Here is a 21,450-nt window from a genome sequence, read left to right as displayed (position 1 = left end):
GTAGTTTCTTGAGGGCGCTGGGGCATGCCGGGAGGTGTAGTTTCCTGAGGGCGCTGGGGCATGTCGGGAGGTGTAGATTCCTGAGGGCACTGGGCGTGCCGAGAGTTGTCGTTCCTTGAGGGCACTGGCATGCCGGGAGGTGTAGTTTCCCGAGGGCGCTGGTGCATGTCGGGAGTTGTAGTTTCCGGAGACACTGAGGCATCTCGGGGGTTGTAGTTCCTTGAGGACACTGAGGCATGCCGGGAGGTGTAGCTGTCTGAGGGCACTGGTTAATTATCGCGCCAACACCGTCGCTTTGTTTTGGTTCGCAGCAGAATTTAATTTTTTCAACGTTTTGGAGTCAGCGGCTGTGCCTGTAAGCAATAGTTTCTTGATAATTCAAACGGAGAGTGCGCGTGCGCGTCAACCGCCGCCCCAACCGGAAAGGAGGACGCTGCAGGGAGAAGGCTCGGAGCTGCATTCTTATAGCGACTTCCTCCTCCACCACCGCCGGATCCAACCTCACTGACTGGTCTGCGCACAGCAAGACCCCAGGATCCTGTGAGGTTGCTGGAGAGATAAATATTGGCCTCAGGACCAGGGCGATAGCTTCCCCCAGCTCACCTTCCACTCATCCAAGATCGGAAAACAGGCCATCTGACAGCCCCCCAGCGCCTTCCCGTTGCCCCCCTGGCCCCTCACTTCAGGCCCGTCTCCCTCCTTCACTTCACGCCCCTGTCCACAACCCCACCGCCCCCCCCCCCCTCCCTCCCTCCCCTGGATTCAGACCCTTCTCCCCTCCTCCTCCCCCCCTCCCCGCCCCCCCACCACCACTCCCTCCACAACACATCTCTATTGAGGGAAATGGATAGTCAGTCCAGCACAGCGGGCCCACAAAGCAGACCATCTCTGTGCAAGATCTGTGGCTCTGACCGCCTGAAGACGTTTGGTGTCACTGCAACATCTTTGGAAGATCTGACAGCCAAAGGTAACTGAAGAGTCCGAGGTGCTGGTCACCCATCTATAAACACCTTATTGTCCACACACACGCAACGCACTAAGCTGGATGTCCAAGGTGGACAAACAGCCCCACCAGCTGACATGCTGGTTTCTCCGTCCCACCCTCTGGCCATTTTTACAGAAGTGGGGTGAGGAGGCGGGCGACATTGCAGCGTAAGCAGGTAGCCAACACAGCTCATTAAGAACTATGTGAGTCCAATTAAAGGCGGCTGACTGGGATTTTCCTCGCCCTGCCCAGGTTTCAAGATCCATGAGGAGAACATCTCATCTTGAAGCGCCCTCTCTTGAAGCTTGCTGCTCCTTTCACAACTGGAAGACCTCAGACTGGCCCTCCAGCTCCTAGAGCTCGTCAAGGGCAGCACATAGAACGTACAGGGCAGAAGGAGGCCATTCGGCCCATCGAGTCTGCACTGACACACCAAACCCCTCACTTCCACCCTATCCCCATAACCCAGTAACCCCTCCTCACCTTTTCTGGACACTATGGGCAATTTAGGATGCCCAATCCACCTAACGTGCACGTCTTTGGACTGTGGGAGGAAACACGGCAGCACAGTGGTTAGCACAGTTGCTTCATAGCTCCAGGGTCCCAGGTTAGACTCCCGGCTTGGGTCACTGTCTGTGCGGAGTCTGCACGTTCTCCCCCGTGTCTGCGTGGGTTTCCTCCGGGTGCTTTGGTTTCCTCCCACAGTCCAAAGACGTGCAGGTTAGGTGGATTGGCCATGCTAAATTGCCCTTAGTGTCCAAAAAGGTTGGGTTGGGTTATGTGGAGGTGGGGGCTTGAGTAGGGTGCTCTTTGTAAGGCTGGTGCAGACTCGATGGGCCGAATGGCCTCCTTCAGCACTGTAAATTCTATGATTCTAAAGATGGCAAGTCCCTCTATAAGTCAGTTTATGGGGTGTCCCATGAAAATCACACCGTAACTGTCTCCTCAAAGGCTGGATATAGGGATGTTGTTCCGGCGCCCACAAACCATCCATTCTCTCTCTGCACAGATGCTGAGAGTTTCCAACTGTTTCTGAACATAAATGATGTGAAATACTCAGAAAGGGGGTCAGGAACCTTCCCACTTTCCAAAATAGACCTGAGATGTGTGACGTTGCAGGTCTTTACTCTGCTCTCTGATAATTTGAGTGAAATATTGCCCAGCTCAGCCCTCAGTTGTTCCCATTAGGTGGCGCTAGTTTACAGTTTAAAGTTGAATTGCGATTTAGTTTGTAACTCATTGACTTTTAATCTGACAATCCTGGATGTATAAATATTAAAACATTGTTGATAAAAGCATTATTTACAAGCAGCTACTCAAATTAGGTGGATTTTAAATGGTTATCACGTGGGTTAGGTGGTGATTTTAGAACATTCCTCTTTAACATTTAACTGTTGTATCATTGTAATGTAACAGGAATGCGTAAATGACCCCCTCGATCAATGAAGTGACATGTAAATATAGTTCCAATGAAGCTCAATGTAAATTTAAGGAATATCTCATCTTGATGAATATTTTACAGCAGTATTCACAAAAGTGGAGACTGATGATGGTGTTTGTAATTAGAGAAGAAGGTGAAATTTTGGATGGAATTTTGGAAAGAGGAGTATTAAATGGTTTGGCATCTTTGAAAGAGAGGGGCAGCACGGTGGCGCAGTGGTTAGCACTGCCGCCTCACGGCACCGAGGACCCTGGTTCGATCCTGGCCCCGGGTCACTGTCAATGTGGAGTTTTCACATTCTCCCTGTGTTTGCATGGACATAAACGTGCAGTTAGGTGGATTGGCCACGCTAAATTGCCCGTTAATTGGGGGGGGGATCTTTGAAAGAGAGGAAATTGCGAGGGCTCTAATTCTAATATTTCAAACCCCCCTGACTACAGGAGTGGTGCCAGAGGATTGGAGGACTGCCAAAATTCTTCTTGTGCTTTTTTAAAATAAGGGGTGATCTGAGTAATTATAGGCCAGTTAACTGAACTTTAGTTGAGGGCAAATTATTGTAATCAATTCTGAGGAACAGTAGAAGCCTTAATTTAGAAAGACATGAGTAGATCAAGGAAAGTCAGCATGGATTTTTTTTAAGGAAATGTAATATCTGATTAACTCAATTTAATTTTTTGAGGAGGTGACACTTTAAGTTATAGAATCATAGAATTTACAGTGCCGAAAGAGGCCATTCAGCCCATCTAGTCTGTAGTGGCCCAGGAAAGAGCACCCTACAGAAGCCCACGCCTCCACCCTATCCCCGCAACCCAGTAACCCCGCCTAACCTTTTGGACACAAAGGGGCAATTTAGCATGGCAAAACCACCTAATCTCATCTTTAGATTGTGGGTGAAACCGGAGCACCCGGGGAAACCCATGCACGGGGAGAAAGTGCAAACTCCACACAGACAGTCACCCGAGGCTGATGTGAATGTGGCCTACATAGAATTAAGCAAAGCTTTTGTTTTGTCCCACATGCCAGGCTGATGAAAAAATGAAAGCCCTTGGATCAAGGGGGAGTAGCAAATTGAATCCAAAATTGGCTATGTGGCAGGAAGCAATAGATAATGGTTGACAGATATTGGGGCAACTGGAAGATTGTTACCAGTGGGGTTCCACAGGGCTCAGTACTTGGTTTCTTGCTTTTGATAGATTATATTCATGATTTAATCTGAAATGTAGGGAGCATGATAAAGCCATTTGCAAATGATACTAATATTGACTGTGTGGGTGAGAGTGAGGAGATTAGACTGCAGGGATGAGAAAGCTGGGCAGAAAAGTGGAAAATTGTTTTCACGGCTGAGAACTTCAGATTGTGCAATATCTTAGTTTGTTTTTAGTTTGTGAGCCTCCTGAAAGCTGAGGGATCCTCTAATTTATGTTTGTGGGTTTTTTTTTATGATTTAGGGAGAAAAAAACTAGGTCTGGACAAAGTTGGTGCACAGCAAGGTTATACAGTTGTGCTTGAAAGTGATGGAACAATTGTTGAGGATGAAGACTATTTCATACTCCTGCCAGACAACACAATATTCATGATCCTTGACTCCAGTCAAAAGTGGACTCCTGTTGATGAAGGTAAGCTGCTGTTTTGGGAAGAGCTGAATGATAATATCAATTGTGGACAAGCGGCATTGCAAAAGATTCTGAAAGGACCTTCGATTCGATGGTTCTGTATTTTGCCTTTCCAAAGCATTCAGTGCAATGTGTTTACTTAATTATTTAGTGCATGGATTTGAAAGATTTAACGTGCAGAATTTTCTGCCAGAATAACAGAATAAGTTTAATATGCATACTGTTAATGTGTAAATCGTCCAAACAAATTGTGGCGGGAAAGAAGAGATCCTATAAATTGTGAATCCCATATGTTGTTGGAGAATTTCTACTGTTAGCCTTGCAAAATAACACCTCCACCTCCCCATTCCAAGCTTTTGTTCATGTCATCTTCTCACTCGGTTTGGGTTCTGCCAGGGCCACTCAGCTGCTGGCTTCATTATTGCCTCGATCCAAGCACAGACAAAAGAACTGAACCCAAGGGGTGAGGTAAGAGTGACTGGCCTTAACAACATGGCAGCATTGGTCTGAGTGTGGCATCAAGGAGCAAAACTGAAGTCAATGGGAATCGGGGCACAAACTCTCCACTGGTTGGAGTCATATCTAGCACAAAGGAAGATAGTTGTGGTTGTTCAAGATCAATTGTCTCAGCCCCAGGACATCTCTGCAATTCCTCAGGGTAGTGCCCCAGGCCCAACCATCGTCAGCTGTTTCATCAATGACCTTCCCTCTATCATAACATCAGCAGTGGGGATGTTTGCAGTTTGTGGATTATGGCACAATGTTCAGCACCATTCATAACTCCTCAGATACTAAAGCATACTATGTCCATATGCAGAAAGACTTGGACAATATTCAGCCTTGGATTAATAAGTAACACCCAAGTGGCAGGTAGTAATCATCTCCGACAAGAAAGAATCTTAACTATCTCTTTTCTTTTTATAAATTTAAAGTATCCAATGCATTTTTCCAATTAAGGGATAATTTAGCGTGGCCAATCCACTTAACCTGCACATCTTTTGGGTTGTGGGGGCGAAACCCACGCAAACACGGGGAGTATGTGCAAACTCCACACGGACAGTGACCCAGAGCTGGGATCGAACCTGGGACCTCGGTGCCATGAGGCAGCAGTGCTTACCATTGCGCCACCGTGCTGCCCTTTAACTATCTCCTCTTGACATTCAATGGCATTACCATCACTGGGTCCTCATTATTAACATCCTGGGGATTACAGTGGCAGAAACTGAACTGGACCAACCGCAGAAATACTATGACTACAAGAGCAGGTCAGGGATTTCTACGGCAAGTAACTCGCCTCCTGACTCACAAAGCCTGTCCACCAGCTACAAGCCACAAGTGATCGAACCTGGGACCTCGGCACCGTGAGGCAGCAGTACTAACCACTGCGCCACCGTGCTGCCCCCTGACCACCACCTTGAACATTCTCTTCCTCCAACACTGACCCATGGTGGCAGCAGTGTGTACCATCTACAAGGTGCACTGGAGCAACTCCCCAAGCCTCCTTTGACAGTATCTCCCAAACTTACAGCTGCTACCATCTAGAGGGACAAGAACAGCAGACACATGGGAACACCACCACCTACAAGTTTCCCCCCAAGTCACACATCATACTGACTTGGATCTACATTGCCGTTTCTTTACTGTCACTGAGCCAAAATTCTGGATCTGCCTCCGTGGGTGATTCAAGAAGGCAGCTCACTGCCATCTTCTGAAGGGCAATTGGTAATAAATGCTGGCTTACCTAAAATAAGGTAGCCAGGTGAAGTTACAACAGAGAACTACATGCATACTAAAAAAACAGAAGTAGCAGGTGATAGACAGAGCTAAGTGATCCCACAGCCGATGGATCAGATCAAAACACTGCAGCCCTGCCACATCCACTGATGAATGGTGGTAGACAATTGAACAACTTAACCGGAGAAAGAGCCTCCAAAAACACTCTGATGTTCCGCTATGGTGGAAAAGAAGAGACTAAAGCCTTTGCAGCCAACCTCAGCCAGAAATGCCAAATGGATGATCTGTCTCAGCCTCCTCTTGATGCAAGTCCTAAACCAATTCAGTTCACTCCACTTGATATCAAGAAAGAGCTGAAGGCACTGGAGACAGGAGGTGCTACGGCCCCTAACAAAATCCTGGCTCTAGTAGTGAAGACTTGTGTCACAGACCTAGCTACACCTTTAGCCAAGCTGTTCCAGCCCTTATACAACACTAGCATCTATCCAACAATGTGGAAAATGGCCCTATGACCTGTGCAGAAAAAAGCGGATAAATATAATCTGGCCGACTACTGCCCCATCTGTCGATTCCCAATCTTCAGCAAAGTGATGGGAGGTGTTGTCAACAGTGCTAACAAGCCACATTTACTAAGTGACAATCTGCTCTTTAAATGTTATCTTTAATGTATCTTTAAATTTACCCAGTTCCAAACCCATCTATTTTCCTAACTCAGAGTTAAACCTCCTTAAACAACATCTCATAGGTTTTAAAACATAGGCAAAATTCAGCAATAGATACCACACCAGGCACTTGTATCTTTGGGGTTTGCTTCTGACTTAGGATCAAACATCTGGTTTCTCAAACAGGCTTGTTGGGAGTTGATACAGTTTCCCGCTGTGAACTGAATTCTCAAAACAGCTCCATTACATAGGGTGAACTTATTAATAATAATAACCTTTTAATGTCACAAGTATGAAGTTACTGTGAAAAGCCCCTAGTCGCCACATTCCGGCACCTGTTCGGGTAAGCTGGTACGGGAATTGAACCCGCGCAGCTGGCCTTGTTCTGCATCACAAACCAGCTGTTTAGCCCACTGAGCTAAACCAGCTCTTCTTGCCACGATATACTGTTTTTTTCCTTTTGATCTTCCCTGATCTGAACTAACCTCAGATCTTCCCTTATCTGAACTAGCCTCAAAAGTCATTCTTAATTACCTTAATTTTGTGAATTAACCTTTGTAATTGTAAAATTAACATCCCATTCTTAAGCATTCACTCTCCTAGCACACAGTGGGAGCAGTGTGTGCCATCTACAAGATACACTGCAACAACTCACCAAGCCTCTCAATCCTGAGTCTCTAGCACCTAGAAGGACAAAGCAGCAGATGCATAGGAACACCACCACATGCAAGATCCCCTCCAAGCCACTCACCATCCTGACTTGGAAGTTCTTTCACTGTTGCTGGGTCAAAATCCTGGAACTCCCACCCTAACAGCGCTGTGTATATACACTATCTGCATCACGTGAACTATATCGGTTCATATTGGGAATGCTCCTCCAGCACCTCGTGGGCAATTTGGGATGGATAATAAGTACTCACTTTGTCAGCAATGCTCACAACCCAGGGTCAGACATCTGCTTTTACTTGACCCCTTCTCATTGGAATATCACAGGTCAACACCATGGCAGTCCAGAGTAACTATATATCGGTTATTGCAAAACAAGAATTCTCTGATCCGCTACAAGGAGAGTGTAGAAACTACACTTCATTTTGGCCATTAACATTTAATTTGTCAAATTTCATGCCAGCAAAAGTCTCCGCTTCACCCACAGAAATCGAGATGGATGATGATGTCGATGGTGTTGGACCTGTAGACAGTGGGAATCAACCTGAGTCGTCTAATGATTGGAAAGTTCTCGCCAGACAACTTAAACAAAGCTTTGCCTGCATTATTACAATGTCTGAATCGGACCTGCAGGTAACAGGAAAAGGACAAATAGATCAGTTAGTAAATTTATAATAGAGTACCAAGTTCTATAAAGCCTGACATCTTTCATGTCTTTCACACTCTAGCAGTTAAGGTCTTACTGGTTAAAGCGCAGTCAGAGCCCCATAGTTGAAGCTGCTTTCAGAAATGCAGATACAGGATTGGATGGTAATCAGATTAACTTGGTATTTTGGGTTGAAAATATTTTAGAAATGGCTTCATTCTAATTAAAATAAAATAGAGCAAGACCTTTAAACCGACCAATCCTAATTTCAGACTACCATAGATTTTCTCCATCATATTAAAAATGGCAAGCAATTAGGAGAGAGTTACTTGTAGCTATAGAAAATGAGGATAAGGCCACAAGAGTAACTTGTAAATCTCGTTCCCTATAATTTTACAAGGTTTTTATTCTGTAAAAAGGAGCAATATTTCACACTTCTCTGAATGCCATAGCTCATTTGACCCAACTACGATAAGAGTAGTGTTCTAAATCTGCATCCCCTAGTGAAAGCACATTAATAGTCAGGAAATATCCTCCCAGCCATTCTGAACCATTATGTCCCTACCACAGTTTTCCAAGTCTCGGAAACAGTCTTCCCTCACTGGGTGGAATTTTCCCAAAGTGTCAATCCTGTCAGAAAACCAGGCAGAATCCCGCCAGAGGCAGGAAAACCTACCATGTATTCAGCCTTTTTAACAATTTTGTTCTCATATGATTCACGGTGCACTTGTAGTGGCTTGCCTCTGATCCGCTCGCCCGGGAAACTTGATCAGACAGCACCACATTTCTTGGAGGGACCCCTCATCAAACGTCTGCATGGTGTCGAGCAGAGACTTGACATCCTGTACCTGCGTCGGCCAGAAGTCGAGCCAGCATGGTCACCAACCCTGCCTGCGAGGTTGTGCATAAAGTTGTGATAGGGAATGCCAGCTCGCTCCATAAATGGACGGGATTACAGCGCCAACAGAAGATGAATGACCCTCTTCGTGCAGCCAGGGTAAGCCTGCCTCCTGATGTGTTCCGCTACACTCCTTCACACACCGTTCACAGCTCTGCAGTGATCCCTCTCCTCGCCACCTCATGGGGTCCCAACACTTGTCATGGCGCCCCACTCGCCCCTCCCCCAGTAGCTAATCTGCTCTCACATGCCAGACTTCATCACCATCTGACCCGGCAGGCCTCCAGCCTACATTCTCCCTATCTGTCTCATTGCAGGGTAGATTTGAGCACAACTAGCCTGAGCCACGCAGAGCCACCAGAGACCACAGACCCGAGGACGACATCTCGGAGACCAGCATCTAGGAGGCATCACAGCTGTCATCCACATCCTCCATCAGCGCACATACTCACACCCCTGTGGGATTAGCTACTAGGCAGGCTTCTGGGTCACTCACTGGTGAGCACCTCACAGCTGAAGATCCACAGCAGGCAGACGAAGGGATGTCCCAGGAATCCGGCAATCGGAGGGATGCCGGAGCCCAGGATTCTGCTGAGCCCCAAGCCGATGACGTGCCCCTGGGTCTAGTAGACCCAGAGCTGCTGCAACTGTAAAAGCTGAGTCGTGAGCATCAAGAAGGGATGACGCCATCCTTCCTTGGACTGCAAGGCCGACTGGAGGAGTCCCATCCCCTCTGTCCACGGAGATGGTGCCTTTCTCCAACACAACGAGACTAACTCTGCAAGGGTGGCACCTGCAACGGAAACTTTGGCGCAGCACGTGCACTCAATGGCGGGCGATGTTTTTTCCATGGTTCAGGTCATAACCTCCAGGGCTGAGGGATGATCTCCATGGTGCAGGGATTGGTGGGACTCCACAAGTGTCGCGGCAGTGAACGGCAGGGCTTCTGGATCTCACTCCAGCTGCCCATCGATCTCATGGAGGAGCCCTGAGGCCCCCAGGCACCTAAAGGGAAAAGGATCGGCAGGAGTGCAGCTCAGGTACTTCCACCCAGGAGATCCTGGCGCGTCCAGCCCATTTGACAACCCCCTCCCTGTGAGTGGCACACCTCCAGGAGGGCAGCACTGTAACACCCTTGCAGCCTGATAGTAGGCCCGGACCTTCAAGTTCCAGGCCTCCTAGGAGACGCCCGCCAAAGTCATACCAGGCAACAGGGCTTGGAGGTCAGCAGGCTGCTTCAACCTCTTCTCTGGATCCTGGGGATACACCTGGATGTGGCAGTAATTTGAGGAAGAGTAAGAAATGACAGGCACCTCGTGGGCACAGGCACTAGTAGAGGTAATGGAGCACTTATTAAAAATCGCTTTGGTCACCCATACAGATGTCATGTCATGGCACCATGCTTCGCAAACCCCCGCGTAAACCCGGTGCTTCACCCTGTGCAATGTGCGAATGGCAGTGCTCTGTCTCTCCCACTTCCCACACTAACGATGCAATAAAGCCACGTGGCTTCTGGTGCAGGCGCCCCAGTCCGTCTCCCCCCCCCCCCCCCCCCTCATCCATGGAAAGTTCAGCCCACCACCAACATCAATGCTCAGGCCTCTCATGTTTGGCAGTATTCTCTAGCTATGAGGATACCAAGGGCTAAAAACGTGTAGAGAGTCTGTCCACCTCGTCAGTAGGTGAAGAAAAGCACAGGGCCCTGACCTCGGAGGAGGCAGTAACAGCTGAGATGTGTTATTCAGCGCCTCGACCCCAAGATAAGCCCGTTTATTGACAGGTCACATTCACTTCTCATTCATCCAGGAGTCAGATATTTTGCAAAGGATAAGAAGAGCATCGCTCTGTCCTCACTGCACATCATCATCATTCTCCTGCAGCGTCCACCCCACAACCCAAAGATGTGCAGGTTAGATAGATAGGCCGTGCTAAATTGCCCCTTAATTGGAGAAAAAATAATTGGGTACTCTTAAATTTTAAAAATATATATTCTGCAGCAGCCAATCGCTTTAGTGCCCTGCCCATGAATGGAGCCACCATCACGATGACCTCCCGCAGGCACCACAGTAGCGCACAGATGTCAGATCACAGGGTGGGAGAGATCTTCACTCCATAGTCCTGAGTGTCACCAAACCGAGAGGCTATGAGGGTGTTCCTAGCCCTGCGCCCCTTGCAGGCCTTGGCCATCGCCCGAGGTCCTTCCTCCTCCGCGGGTTGCCCCTCATCACCTTCCTCACCATCCACTTCATCCAAGGAGATGTGACGTTCCTCCATCTCCTCCTGGTCCTGCCGCTCACCCCCCTGCAATGCCAGGTTGAGTAGAGCCCAGCAGATAACTATAATGCAGGACTCTCTCTGGGGGCTATATTGGAGGGTTCCCCCTGACTGGTCCAGACAACGGAACAGAATCTTGAACAACCCAATCATCTGCTCAACCGGTGCAGGCATCGCCACAGGAGTCTCATTGTAGCGAGTGTCAGCGGGTGTTTGTGGCCTCTGCGCTGCTTCATCAGCCACCTCCTGAGTGGGTACCCTTTTTCCCCGTGGAGGCAGCCCTCCAGTTGCTGTTCTCACTCGAAGACTGCTGGTATCTGCAAGTGTCCCAAGATGTAACTATCATGGATGCTCCTCTGGGCCGTACATGATGCACATCGTGTGATCACTGACAATCTGGGCATTGAGGGAGCGGTATCTCTTGCAGCTCACAGGTAGTGCCCCATGCTGCCATGTGGGTGCAGTTGATGGCATCCTGCACTTGGGGCAAGCCTGCCAAGTGGTCGAAGCCCATGGTCCTGATGCACTGGTCCCGGCCCAGGTTGGTGTACGTGTGGGTCCTCGCAAACAGCACGTCTGCGACCTCCCTTATCCACCTGTGCGCAACTGACCTGGAGATAGAAACCTAGAAAATAGGTGCAGGAGTAGGCCATTCGGCCCTTTGAGCCTGTACCACCATTCAATATGATCATAGCTGATCATGCAAATTCAGTATCCCACTCCCGCTTTCTCTCCATACCCTTTGATCCCTATAGCCGCACGGGCCATGTCGAGCTTCCTTGTGAATATATCCAACAAACTGACCCCAACAGCTTTCTGTGGTAGAGAATTCCAGAAGTTCACAACTTTCTGAGAGAAGAAGTCCTTCCTCATCTCAGTCCTGAATGGCTTACCCTTATTCTTAGGCTGTGACCCCTAGTTCTGGACGTCCCCAACATCGGGAACATTCTTCCCGCATCCAGCCTGTCCAGTCCCATCAGGATTTTATATGTTCTAAACTCCGGTGAGTATAAGCCCAGTCGATCCAGTCTTTCTTCATATGTCAGTCCTGCCATCCCGGGAATTAGTCTGGTGAACCTTCGCTGGACACCCTCAATAGCAAGAATGTCCTTCCTCAAACTAGGAGACCAAAACTGCACAATACTCAAGGTGTGGCCTCACCAAGGCCCCGTATAACTGCAGCAAGACATCCCTACTCCTATACTCAAATGCTCTCGCTATGAAGGCCAGAGCCGCACAGTTGGCCCGTCGTGCCCTGAAAGAGCTGGTGGCATAGAAATTCAGAGCGGCAGTGACTTCCAAGGCCATAAGCAACGTGTGACCTCCCAGCCCACGTGGTGGCAACTCTTGCATCACCTGGCACAGCTGGCCCGCCACGACCAGGGTCAGGCGCAGTTGTCTCCAGCACCGGACCTCTGACATTTGAAGATAGGAAATTCTATGGTGGAATAGCGGTTGCAGGTAGTATCTCCTCGAAGCACTTACCTGCCCCCCCCCCCCCCCCTCCCCCCAACGTTCTGTCCGCTGCAATTTACACCCTGGAGGGTAATGTCAACCTGAGCGCTGACCTCCGATATCTCCTTCGGAGGTGAGGTCGCCCGGTTCTCATTTCCAAATGTTGCCAGCGTGACGCCACACCAGCGCTCGATGGGTATTCAGTAAAGGGAGGCAGTCCCGCCGGGAGGACTCGCTAATAAGGTGCTGGTGTACGAGATTGCCGATCTCCCGTGGAGGGGTTCTCATTACGCCACCGACAAGGAGCCTGGAAAGTCGGAAACACACAATCTGCCCACGTCACCATTCTTGCTGATGGCTAACGTGGGCGAATATCTCTCTCTGTGAGTCTGAGTGACGGCAAAGACACTTGGGCATCGGGGAGCAAAGGACAATAAACTATTTTAAGACCAGTAAACCTTTGGGTTGTTGCCCATTTTTTGTTCTATATACCTAAACCCTAAACCTTCCTTGACCTGTAATAAATGGCCTGGAATGCCTAAAATACAAATACCTTCTAGCTGCCTGGAAATGTATGGTCAACAAGGAGGATCAGTGTTTATGTGCAAAGTGTGGATAAAGGACTGTTTAGTAACTTGAGGAAGCCAGCGGTAGTGGAACAAGGGTAGCACAAGTGGATAGCACTGTGGCTTCACAGCGCCAGGGTCCCAGGTTCGATTCCCCGCTGGGTAACTGTCTGTGCGGAGTCTGCACGTGCTCCCTGTGTCTGCGAGGGTTTCATCCGTGTGCTCCGGTTTCCTCCCACAGTCCAAAGACGTGCAGGTTAGGTGGATTGGCCATGATAAATTGCCCTTACTGACCAAAAAGGTTCGGAAGGGTTATTGGGTTACGGGGATAGGGGGGAAGTGAAGGGCGTAAGTGGGTCGGTGCAGACTTGATGGGCTGAATGGCCTCCTTCTGCACTGTATGTTCTATGTAAACTTGGTGAATTCTATGTAAAATATGTTTAGCTATTAAAGTGCATTTCTTAACTATAATAAACTTGAGGTTCAAAAAAGTCAACATAATCATAATCCGCATTCTAGGGGTTAGTGAGACAATGAAATGGACTCTTCTTCAGTCCAGTATACATCTTCGAAGAGCATTTAAGAAACAACAGGAAAAAATTCAACTGATCCTTCTATACTGTGCCATTCAGGGTATATCCATTACCAGCCAACCTTCAACAATGCAATTCTTCAGGTGGAAAATACTTTAGACACTCTAGAAAACATTGCAATCGCTGAAGACAATCGCGCAATTTCTCGGAGACCTCAGTAACTGATAATGCAAGTCATTGGCTTCCCTTAGCATCTGTAACTCAATGGGCTCCATTTTATGGGCCACTCACAGGCAGGAAAACTGGCGGGTAGATCCATAAATTAGGGCTCCGTGCCACACTTTTACATGTGGCAGGGGAAGGTGTTGGGTGGGTCGCCTTTAAGTTGGCAATTAATACCCAATTAAGGGTCTCATCCTGTCACCACTGAATAACAAGCGCAGGAGCCTCCACTCAATATGCAGCCTGGTAAGTTTAGCTCTGCAGGCTGCTGCTCAGTGAGACGACGTCGCCATCATTGAACACCACCTTGGCCTACCCACAGCACCAGCAGTGGCCTTGGCTCCTGCTTGGTACCGCTGATGTGCAGAGCTGCCGGACTTCAATTGCCAGAAATTCTGTGAGGTGTGTCGTCCTCCTGGAGAGGGATGGAAGTCGTACCTCATGCTGATTAAAGGTCTGTGGCAATCCAGCTGTGTGGAGGTGGCCTTGCCCCAAAATCTACACTGGGGTGAAAAACCTAGTCCAATATCTCCTACTTGCAAGATCCCCTCCAGCTCTTTGTGAAGGCCTAGAGTAAATCTATTTTTATCACAAATTCTGGTAACCTGTTCTAAGTATTGAAAAAGAAACAATTCTTGGTGAAAACCTAACTCTACTTTATTTTGTAGTGATATCCTCCCTCCTTCCTTATCGGGCAGCTAGAATTTCATGATGTCGACATTGCCACTTAATGGTGACTATGTTCGAATTAGTTGTTGAAGAATGGGACAGACACACATTAATACTCAGTGGAACTTTTGCTTGTGATCAAATACATTTTTGCCTGTACTCCTGAATTGTAATTAGGTCAATTGGAAATGCAGTAGCTTTCGGTGTATCTTTATTTGACAGGCACTGATAGATGTACGATCTACTGAGCTGGCAAAGGAACTGGGAGAAACTCCAAAAAGAGCTGAAGCAATGCAGGACTCCCTTCAGCTTGCAATTGATAACCGAGAGGAGCAACGGGAAGCAAAGGAACTATTAAAACTGTACAAGAACACCCCTCTAAATGGTGGTTAGTCTGATGTTCTGACTATATAGCAAATTCGTCATCATTTTATTTTTTAAAATTATAAATTTGTTTCCAACTTGGGGCAGCACGGTGGCACAGTGGTTAGCACTGCTGCCTCACGGCACCGAGGTCCCAGGTTCGATCCTGGCTCTGGTCACTGTCCGTGTGGGGTTTGCACATTCTCCCCGTGTGCGTGGGTTTTGCCTCCACAACCCAAAGATGTGCAGGGTAGGTGGATTGGCCATGCTAAATTGCCCCTTAATTGGAAAAATGAATTGGGTTCTCTAAATTTTTTTTTTTTTTAATTGTTTCCAACTCCACACATTTTTTTGCAGCAGTGAATGTCAACAATCTTTGAGCTATGTTTTTCAACTTGGGGATAATTTACAACCTGATATAGTAATGGCCTGGAAACCACCGGGATCCATGACCAGTTAGCTTTCTGAGCTGGACCAGGTCTTTGCCACAGCTGGCAAAGTGCTCTATTTTAAAAAAAATTTAGAGTACCCAATTCATTTTGTCCAATTAAGAGGCAATTTAGCGTGGCCAATCCACCTACCCTGCACATCTTTGTGTTATGGGGGCGAAACCCCACGCAAATTGCAAACTCCACACAGGCAGTGACCCAGAGCCGGGATCAAATCTGGGTCCTCGGCGCCATGAGACTGCAGTGCTAACCACTGCACCACCGTGCTGCCCCTGAAAGTACTCTATTTAATGTTAATCCGTGTTGTTGGGAGTTGAGAATCTTCAGAACATGAGTTCTGAATTTCATTTGCGCAACTGGGAAATCCCTGATCAGCACCTGAATACTTCACATTGTCGAGTTGACAGCCCTCGCCCCAATCAACAAGCAGCTAACATGAGGCCGGCATTGTTCAAAACTGGCTGCAGATTGATCAGCTGCAGGTATTGTGAAGGAGAGAATTTATGTATGCATGTTTCTCAACACTGACACTGGCATCAGGAAAACAGTACTTAGTACATTTTCAGTGTGACCCAGTCGGACTGTAGACCAGTGATCTCGATTGATGGATTGTTGCCTAGCAATAGCTGCTGATACAAGTCATGCAGACCGACAGGCAGAAACTTTCTGAAAAGGTTTTTATGGACGCAGTCTTTTGTTCCCAAGGCAATTACAAAAATTTAGATCCTACATTTTTCCTAGATTCAGAACCGGCTAAAGAATCTGATCAAGTGGATTGTTTGGATCCGATAAGCAGTGAACCCTCTTCGCTGAACAAACGCATAATTAATGTTCTCAATCAGAAATCCAGCCCGGAGGTCAGCTTGTCGAATGTGGAGCTGCAGGTACAATAAATTCACTTGTTAGCACATTTTTAGAAGTTTGTATTTCACCTTTTTAATTTTTGTCTATGCTGAGTCCACAGAAATGATGGGCACGATTTAACGGCCGCATTCCGCGTGCACGGCAGTTAAATCGCAGGACAGGCCAAAATCAGAGTCTGCTCCGGGAGCCAATCGCTTTCACTCTCGTTGGCGGGTTCCGGATCCCGCCCAGTCACCAACTGTCACCAATTAAAGGCAATCTCCATCCCATTAACGGGATGGACACCCTGTCTGACGGCCTCCCGGGAACTAACGGGCTCCCCAGCGAGCAGTCACGCGCCGTTTTGCACTCCTATTTAAAAACAGGAACCCAGCGCAGTGGCTGCTGAGGGGATCGGAGGGGATGAGCAGCCATCTTGGTTTTCGGGCAGGCAGCCCAGCTTACACCACCCTACCTCCTTTGAGATAAGGTGGGAATGACCGGAGGTCTGAGACCAGGAGATGCCCGGACTTGCTAACAAGGTTACTTGGGTCAGAAGGCAATAATTATGTTTTATCTCCCTTCCAGGTAGAACAAAGCCCTCCGTTGTTTAAAAAAAAATCAGTAGCTTCAATATCCTCATTGCCAACCAAGTCTTAGTTATACAGTAAGATTTATTGGTTAATCTAATACAGAGAGTTTAGGATTTTTTAAAATTTAGATGTAAATGTTGATTGCTGGATTAACTGAGTATGCCATTTACCTTCAGAAAGTTTTCAACGAGAATGAGAAGGATTTGCAATCCGCTTTAAAGATTTCCATGGAGAAGGTAAAGGGTTTGCAACGAGACTGTAGGGAGGAATTTCAGAAGCGCATGTCCAAAGTGACGTGCCTGGAACAATTGAGCAAACGTTCAAGAAACAAAAGAAAACTGTAAAATACTGTGGCCGCCCATTGTAGCCGAACATGGTTCTGCAACTCGAAGAGTGATAAATCTTGGCTCCCAGCATTCAAAAGCAAAATAATCAAACATTGTCATGTGTGGGGTGGGGAGAAAGAAACATTTGATTCTTGTGGCACTCGGTGTCTGCATCAAGCACGTTCAGACCAAGCATAGCATAAAGCCGATGCAGACCGAGTCACTTCCTTCTGTCTCACCAATATCCTTTCAGCCCAACATCGAATCACTATCTGATACACCAGGGTGAACTTTAAACTCAATTTCACATTTGATATTAAATGAATTACAGCATCAGAATAGTTACAGCCCAGATATGGATCAGCATCCATTGTGACCCAAGTGTCGGGATTTTATAATTTTCTAACCAGCAAGAAGAGGACTTGAGCCCATCAGTTTGTGCTGCATTCAAACGCCTGTTAATGGCAATAAAATGCTGGTCAGCGCTGCCCAACCATATGGTATTTTGTTCCTAATCTCAGCTGCGCTGTTCCCAGATAGAATCAACGATAACACAGGTAATTTGAAAGGGAGAAAGCAAAATTTGATCATGAGAGGCACCTACATACCATTTACAGCATAATAACTTTATAATTACTACTAAAAACCCTCTGTGGCCCTAAAGGGCTATTTTCATATTTGTTGAATGTCAAATTTCTCCAGTGTAAAGATACTAAATATTTTTATGATTTTTTTTTTTATAGCTTTTTTAAACTCTTACCAATATGTATGTTTCAATCATTTTGTTATCTTTAAAAATGAAGGACTTGTAGTTTTTACTTCCTGATTTGCAGCCTCTAAGAATACTTCAGTGTGATTGGTCGCCTCCCTTGTTAAATGACATCACTGTTGCTGTAGAGCCCCTTGGTGCCAAATTTAAACTGACACAGGAGACGTCTGCACCTGATCACTAGAACATGGCGGATAACTTTCTTCAAGGTCAACAGTTAGCACTGTTGCTCCTCAACTTGTCTCAAAATCCAGGCCAGTGAGGAAATTGACAGAGTAAATGAGGGAATGGTACTTTGTCAGGTAACGAAATTCAGCACAAGAGCAAACTGGCTTACGATTCAAACCAGTAAAATAATCCAAGAGAAATTTATTCTCACAATTGACTTTGAGAATGTGCTACTTCTGAAGGCCATAGATGTAGAATCAATTGAAGTATTTTGAATCGCAGAATCTACAGTGCAGAAGGATGCCTTTTGGCCCATCGAGTCTACAATGCCCCTGAAAGTGCACCCTTACTCAGCCCACATCTCCACCCTATCCCCGTAACTCAGCAGCCCACCTAACATTTGGACACTTTTGAAAGAGGGACAATACCCGCAAAGTAATCATATTGAGGGATAGAGGATGGGTTGTGGAATTAAAATGTGCAGCCCATGGCTATTAGGAGGAAGTGTAGGCCACCTTCCCTACTGAGCCTGTTTCACTATGCAAAGACCCTGTCATTTGTAACATTGGTTATGTTTGGAGTTTCCTGGATCCTGTCACTGCATTACTCAACTTCAACTAATAGATTTTGTTTGTACCAATGGATGAAATAAGTACCCATGAAAAATTAAAGTATCTCCCCTCAGCAGATTGACTTGAGTAAGAATTGTGCCCCACGTATTAAGTAAAGCCAATTTGCTTAACGTATTAGTTATTAAGGAGATGCTTGTCTGAATGGAAGCTTTCCGAGCAAGTTTAAACTATATTCTGGTGGGTGTGAGTGCACACGTTCATTTGCAGTGTGAGATCCCATTAAACCTTGCCATCATATTGGACTGTTGGTCGGTATCAAAGATGGTGCTGGCCATGGAAAGCAAATTCTTGTTAGACTGTTAATCAGCCTGTGAATCCTTCCACCACACACCACTGTCCATGGGAGGAGGGCGTTGATACGAAAACATTAACAGCCCACCTGTGATTACCCCACAGCTGATTTGATTTGATTTGATTATTGTCACATGTACCGAAGTACAGTGAAAAGTATTTTTCTGTGGCCGAGGGAACGTACACAGTACGTACATAGTAGACACAAGAATAATCAACAGAGAACATTGACAAATGGTACATCGACAAAACAGTGATTGGTTACAGTGTGGAACAAGGGGCCAAACAAAGCAAATACATGAGCAAGAGCAGCATAGGGCATCGTGAATAGTGGGCGGGATTCTCCGACCCCGCGCCAGGTCGGAGAATCGCCGGGGGGCCATGCGAATTGCGCCACGCCAGCCCGACACCAGGTCGTGATTCTCCACAGAGCAGAGAATTGGGGCCAGCGCGGTGCCAGTCGGGGGCGATTCTCCGGCCCAGATGGGCCCAGCGGACGTAAAAAAAAAAACCTGAGTCCCACCGCCGCCATTCAAACATGCTCTGAGCCGGTGGGACCTCGGCGTTGAAGGGTCTGGGGGCAGGCAGCCTGTGGTGGGGGAGGAGGGGGGGTGGAGTCTGATCCCGGCGGGGGGACCTCCGATGTGGCCTGGCCCGTGATCGGGACCCACCGATCGGTGGGCCGGCCTCCTTTCTTCCGCGCCGGCTGCTGTACTCCTGCGCCATGTTGGGTCGGGGCCAGCACGGACAAGGGAGACACCGCGCATGCGTGGAAATCGCACCGGTGGGAATGCGCGCATCGCCCATTCCGCGGCCGGATCAGCAGCTAGAGTGGCGTAAACCACTCGAGCGCCCTGTAGGAGCCAGCATTGCTGATCCTGGGGCCGTGTTGACGCCGTCGAGAAACGCGACAGCGTTTCAGACGGCGTCAACACTTAGCCTCAGGATCAGAGAATCCCGCCCAGTGTTCTTACAGGGAACAGATCAGTCTGAGGGAGAGTCGTTGAGGAGTCTTGTAGCTGTGGGGATGAAGCTGTTCCTGTGTCTGGATGTGCGGGTCTTCAGACGTCTATACCTTCTGCCTGATAGAAGGGTCTGGAAGAAGGTAATGCCTGGTTGGGAGGGCTCTCTGATAATGCTGTCTGCCTTAGCTAGCTGCTACTGCTGCCAGCTAGTTTATTTGTAATTCAGATCATTCTACTGTAATGGAAGAGAACATGTGCAACTTTAATAAATCAGCCTCTATATGGTACGTCGCCCCAAAACTACGTAATCCCATCAATATTAGCAATCCAAATTTCTCAGTTTGAACTGGTACTTGTACCACTGTTCTTTAGACTTGTAAGCATATGGCAAGGCAGAATTACATTTTACAACCAAGTATTGATGTATTTGGTTGTGATCCCTCATTTACATCAAGATCTATCCTGAGCCTAGATTGAGACAGAGTTAGTATAGAGCATTTCACATATGGCTGTGCAAATGTGTCTGACGAATGGTTGTATTCTGAAATCATGTCTTGAATTTATATATGCCTTATCACTTCTCTCAAATGTCCCAAAACACTTCACTTGCAATAATTAACGTCTTTGAAGTGATGTCGGTAGTTAAAATATTTCTGATTGTGATTTGTACTAAATCTGAGTGTAAAGAGGTGTATCTAATTGACAGCATTGTGTGTAGCTGCATTTTCTGCTTGTACTTCAAATAAACTTTAAATTTAGTTTCCATTTGAAAATCTGTGGATGTGATGTCATCTTATGAATTTGCATGAATATGGACCCGCATTTCAGTCAATGCCTCAGTGCTTCCTGGGCAATGAAATATTTCTGAAGTTGAGTGTCAATGTTGAGCTTTTTAACCTTTCCTCAGTTCTTCAAAATATTTGTGACTCCTCCGAAGCAGACCATGCCAGCATACAGCATGACCTGGACAATGTTCACATCTGGAATAAGTGGCAAGTGATACTTGGGAATACCATCTTCAACAAGCGAGAACCCAACTATCTCCCCTTGACATTAATGGCATTACCGTCACTGAATCCTCCAGTGTCAACATTCTGGGGATTATCAACGATGGAAAACTGACTGAACCAGCCATATAAACACTTTACCCTCCATAAAATCCACAAAGGCTTGTTTTCAACTTTTCTCATTATGTATCCCACCAGTTTGTTGGTTTTAGTTCCTATTTGTTAATGGGCTTTCTTCTATAGCCCAAGCTAAAGTAGAGTTTGCTAACATTCAGCTAGCTTAGACTAAGAGCATGAATTGACTACTCCATCCCAGATGAGTGACTGGAATATGAACTCACTAATTTTTCTATTTTCCCATGTTAATTATTTTGGATCCCTAAGTCCATGTGAGTTTGATAGTTTCAGGTGAGGATGGTGGTAATGTCACTGAACAAGTAATCCCGAGGTCCAGGCTGATACCCTGGGATATGGGTTCAAATCCAGGTGGGGTAGCTGATGGAGCTAAATGTAATTAATAAATCTGGAATATAAAGCATAGTTTCAGTAATCGTTATTGATGAGCAACAAATGCTGGCTTTGCTACCAATGCTCCCATCCCAAGGAAGAACAACAAGTAGAATGGCCCGTAATTCACTTTGCATTGATGTTTTCAGAATATAGAAGGCAGAGGAGAAACG

At 47.0% G+C, this 21,450-nt stretch overlaps 1 protein-coding gene across 1 annotated transcript; it reads left to right on the top strand.

Moving 5' to 3' along the window:
- Nucleotides 1–807: 807 nt before the first annotated feature.
- LOC140407086 (DNA fragmentation factor subunit alpha-like) lies at nt 808–20,536 on the top strand. The gene is made up of 6 exons (XM_072494824.1): nt 808–967; nt 3,875–4,042; nt 7,589–7,734; nt 14,587–14,752; nt 15,918–16,060; nt 16,789–20,536. Exons 1-6 carry the CDS (start codon nt 844–846, stop codon nt 16,954–16,956), a joined length of 915 nt encoding a protein of 304 aa, XP_072350925.1. The 5' UTR covers nt 808–843; the 3' UTR covers nt 16,957–20,536.
- The last annotated feature ends 914 nt before the right edge of the window (nt 20,537–21,450 follow it).

This window comes from Scyliorhinus torazame, unplaced genomic scaffold (assembly GCF_047496885.1).
Source record: "Scyliorhinus torazame isolate Kashiwa2021f unplaced genomic scaffold, sScyTor2.1 scaffold_1155, whole genome shotgun sequence".
In the NCBI taxonomy this organism is placed as follows: domain Eukaryota; kingdom Metazoa; phylum Chordata; class Chondrichthyes; order Carcharhiniformes; family Scyliorhinidae; genus Scyliorhinus; species Scyliorhinus torazame.
This window is presented reverse-complemented; position numbering and strand designations above follow the sequence as displayed.

Coding starts and splice junctions, on each gene's coding strand:
- LOC140407086 (XM_072494824.1), top strand. CDS start 844: ATGGATAGTCAGTCCAGCACAGCGGGCCCACAAAGCAGACCATCTCTG. Junction 14,753..15,917: donor GAACACCCCTCTAAATGGTG/GTTAGTCTGATG, acceptor CATTTTTCCTAG/ATTCAGAACCGGCTAAAGAA. Junction 16,061..16,788: donor TGTCGAATGTGGAGCTGCAG/GTACAATAAATT, acceptor ATTTACCTTCAG/AAAGTTTTCAACGAGAATGA.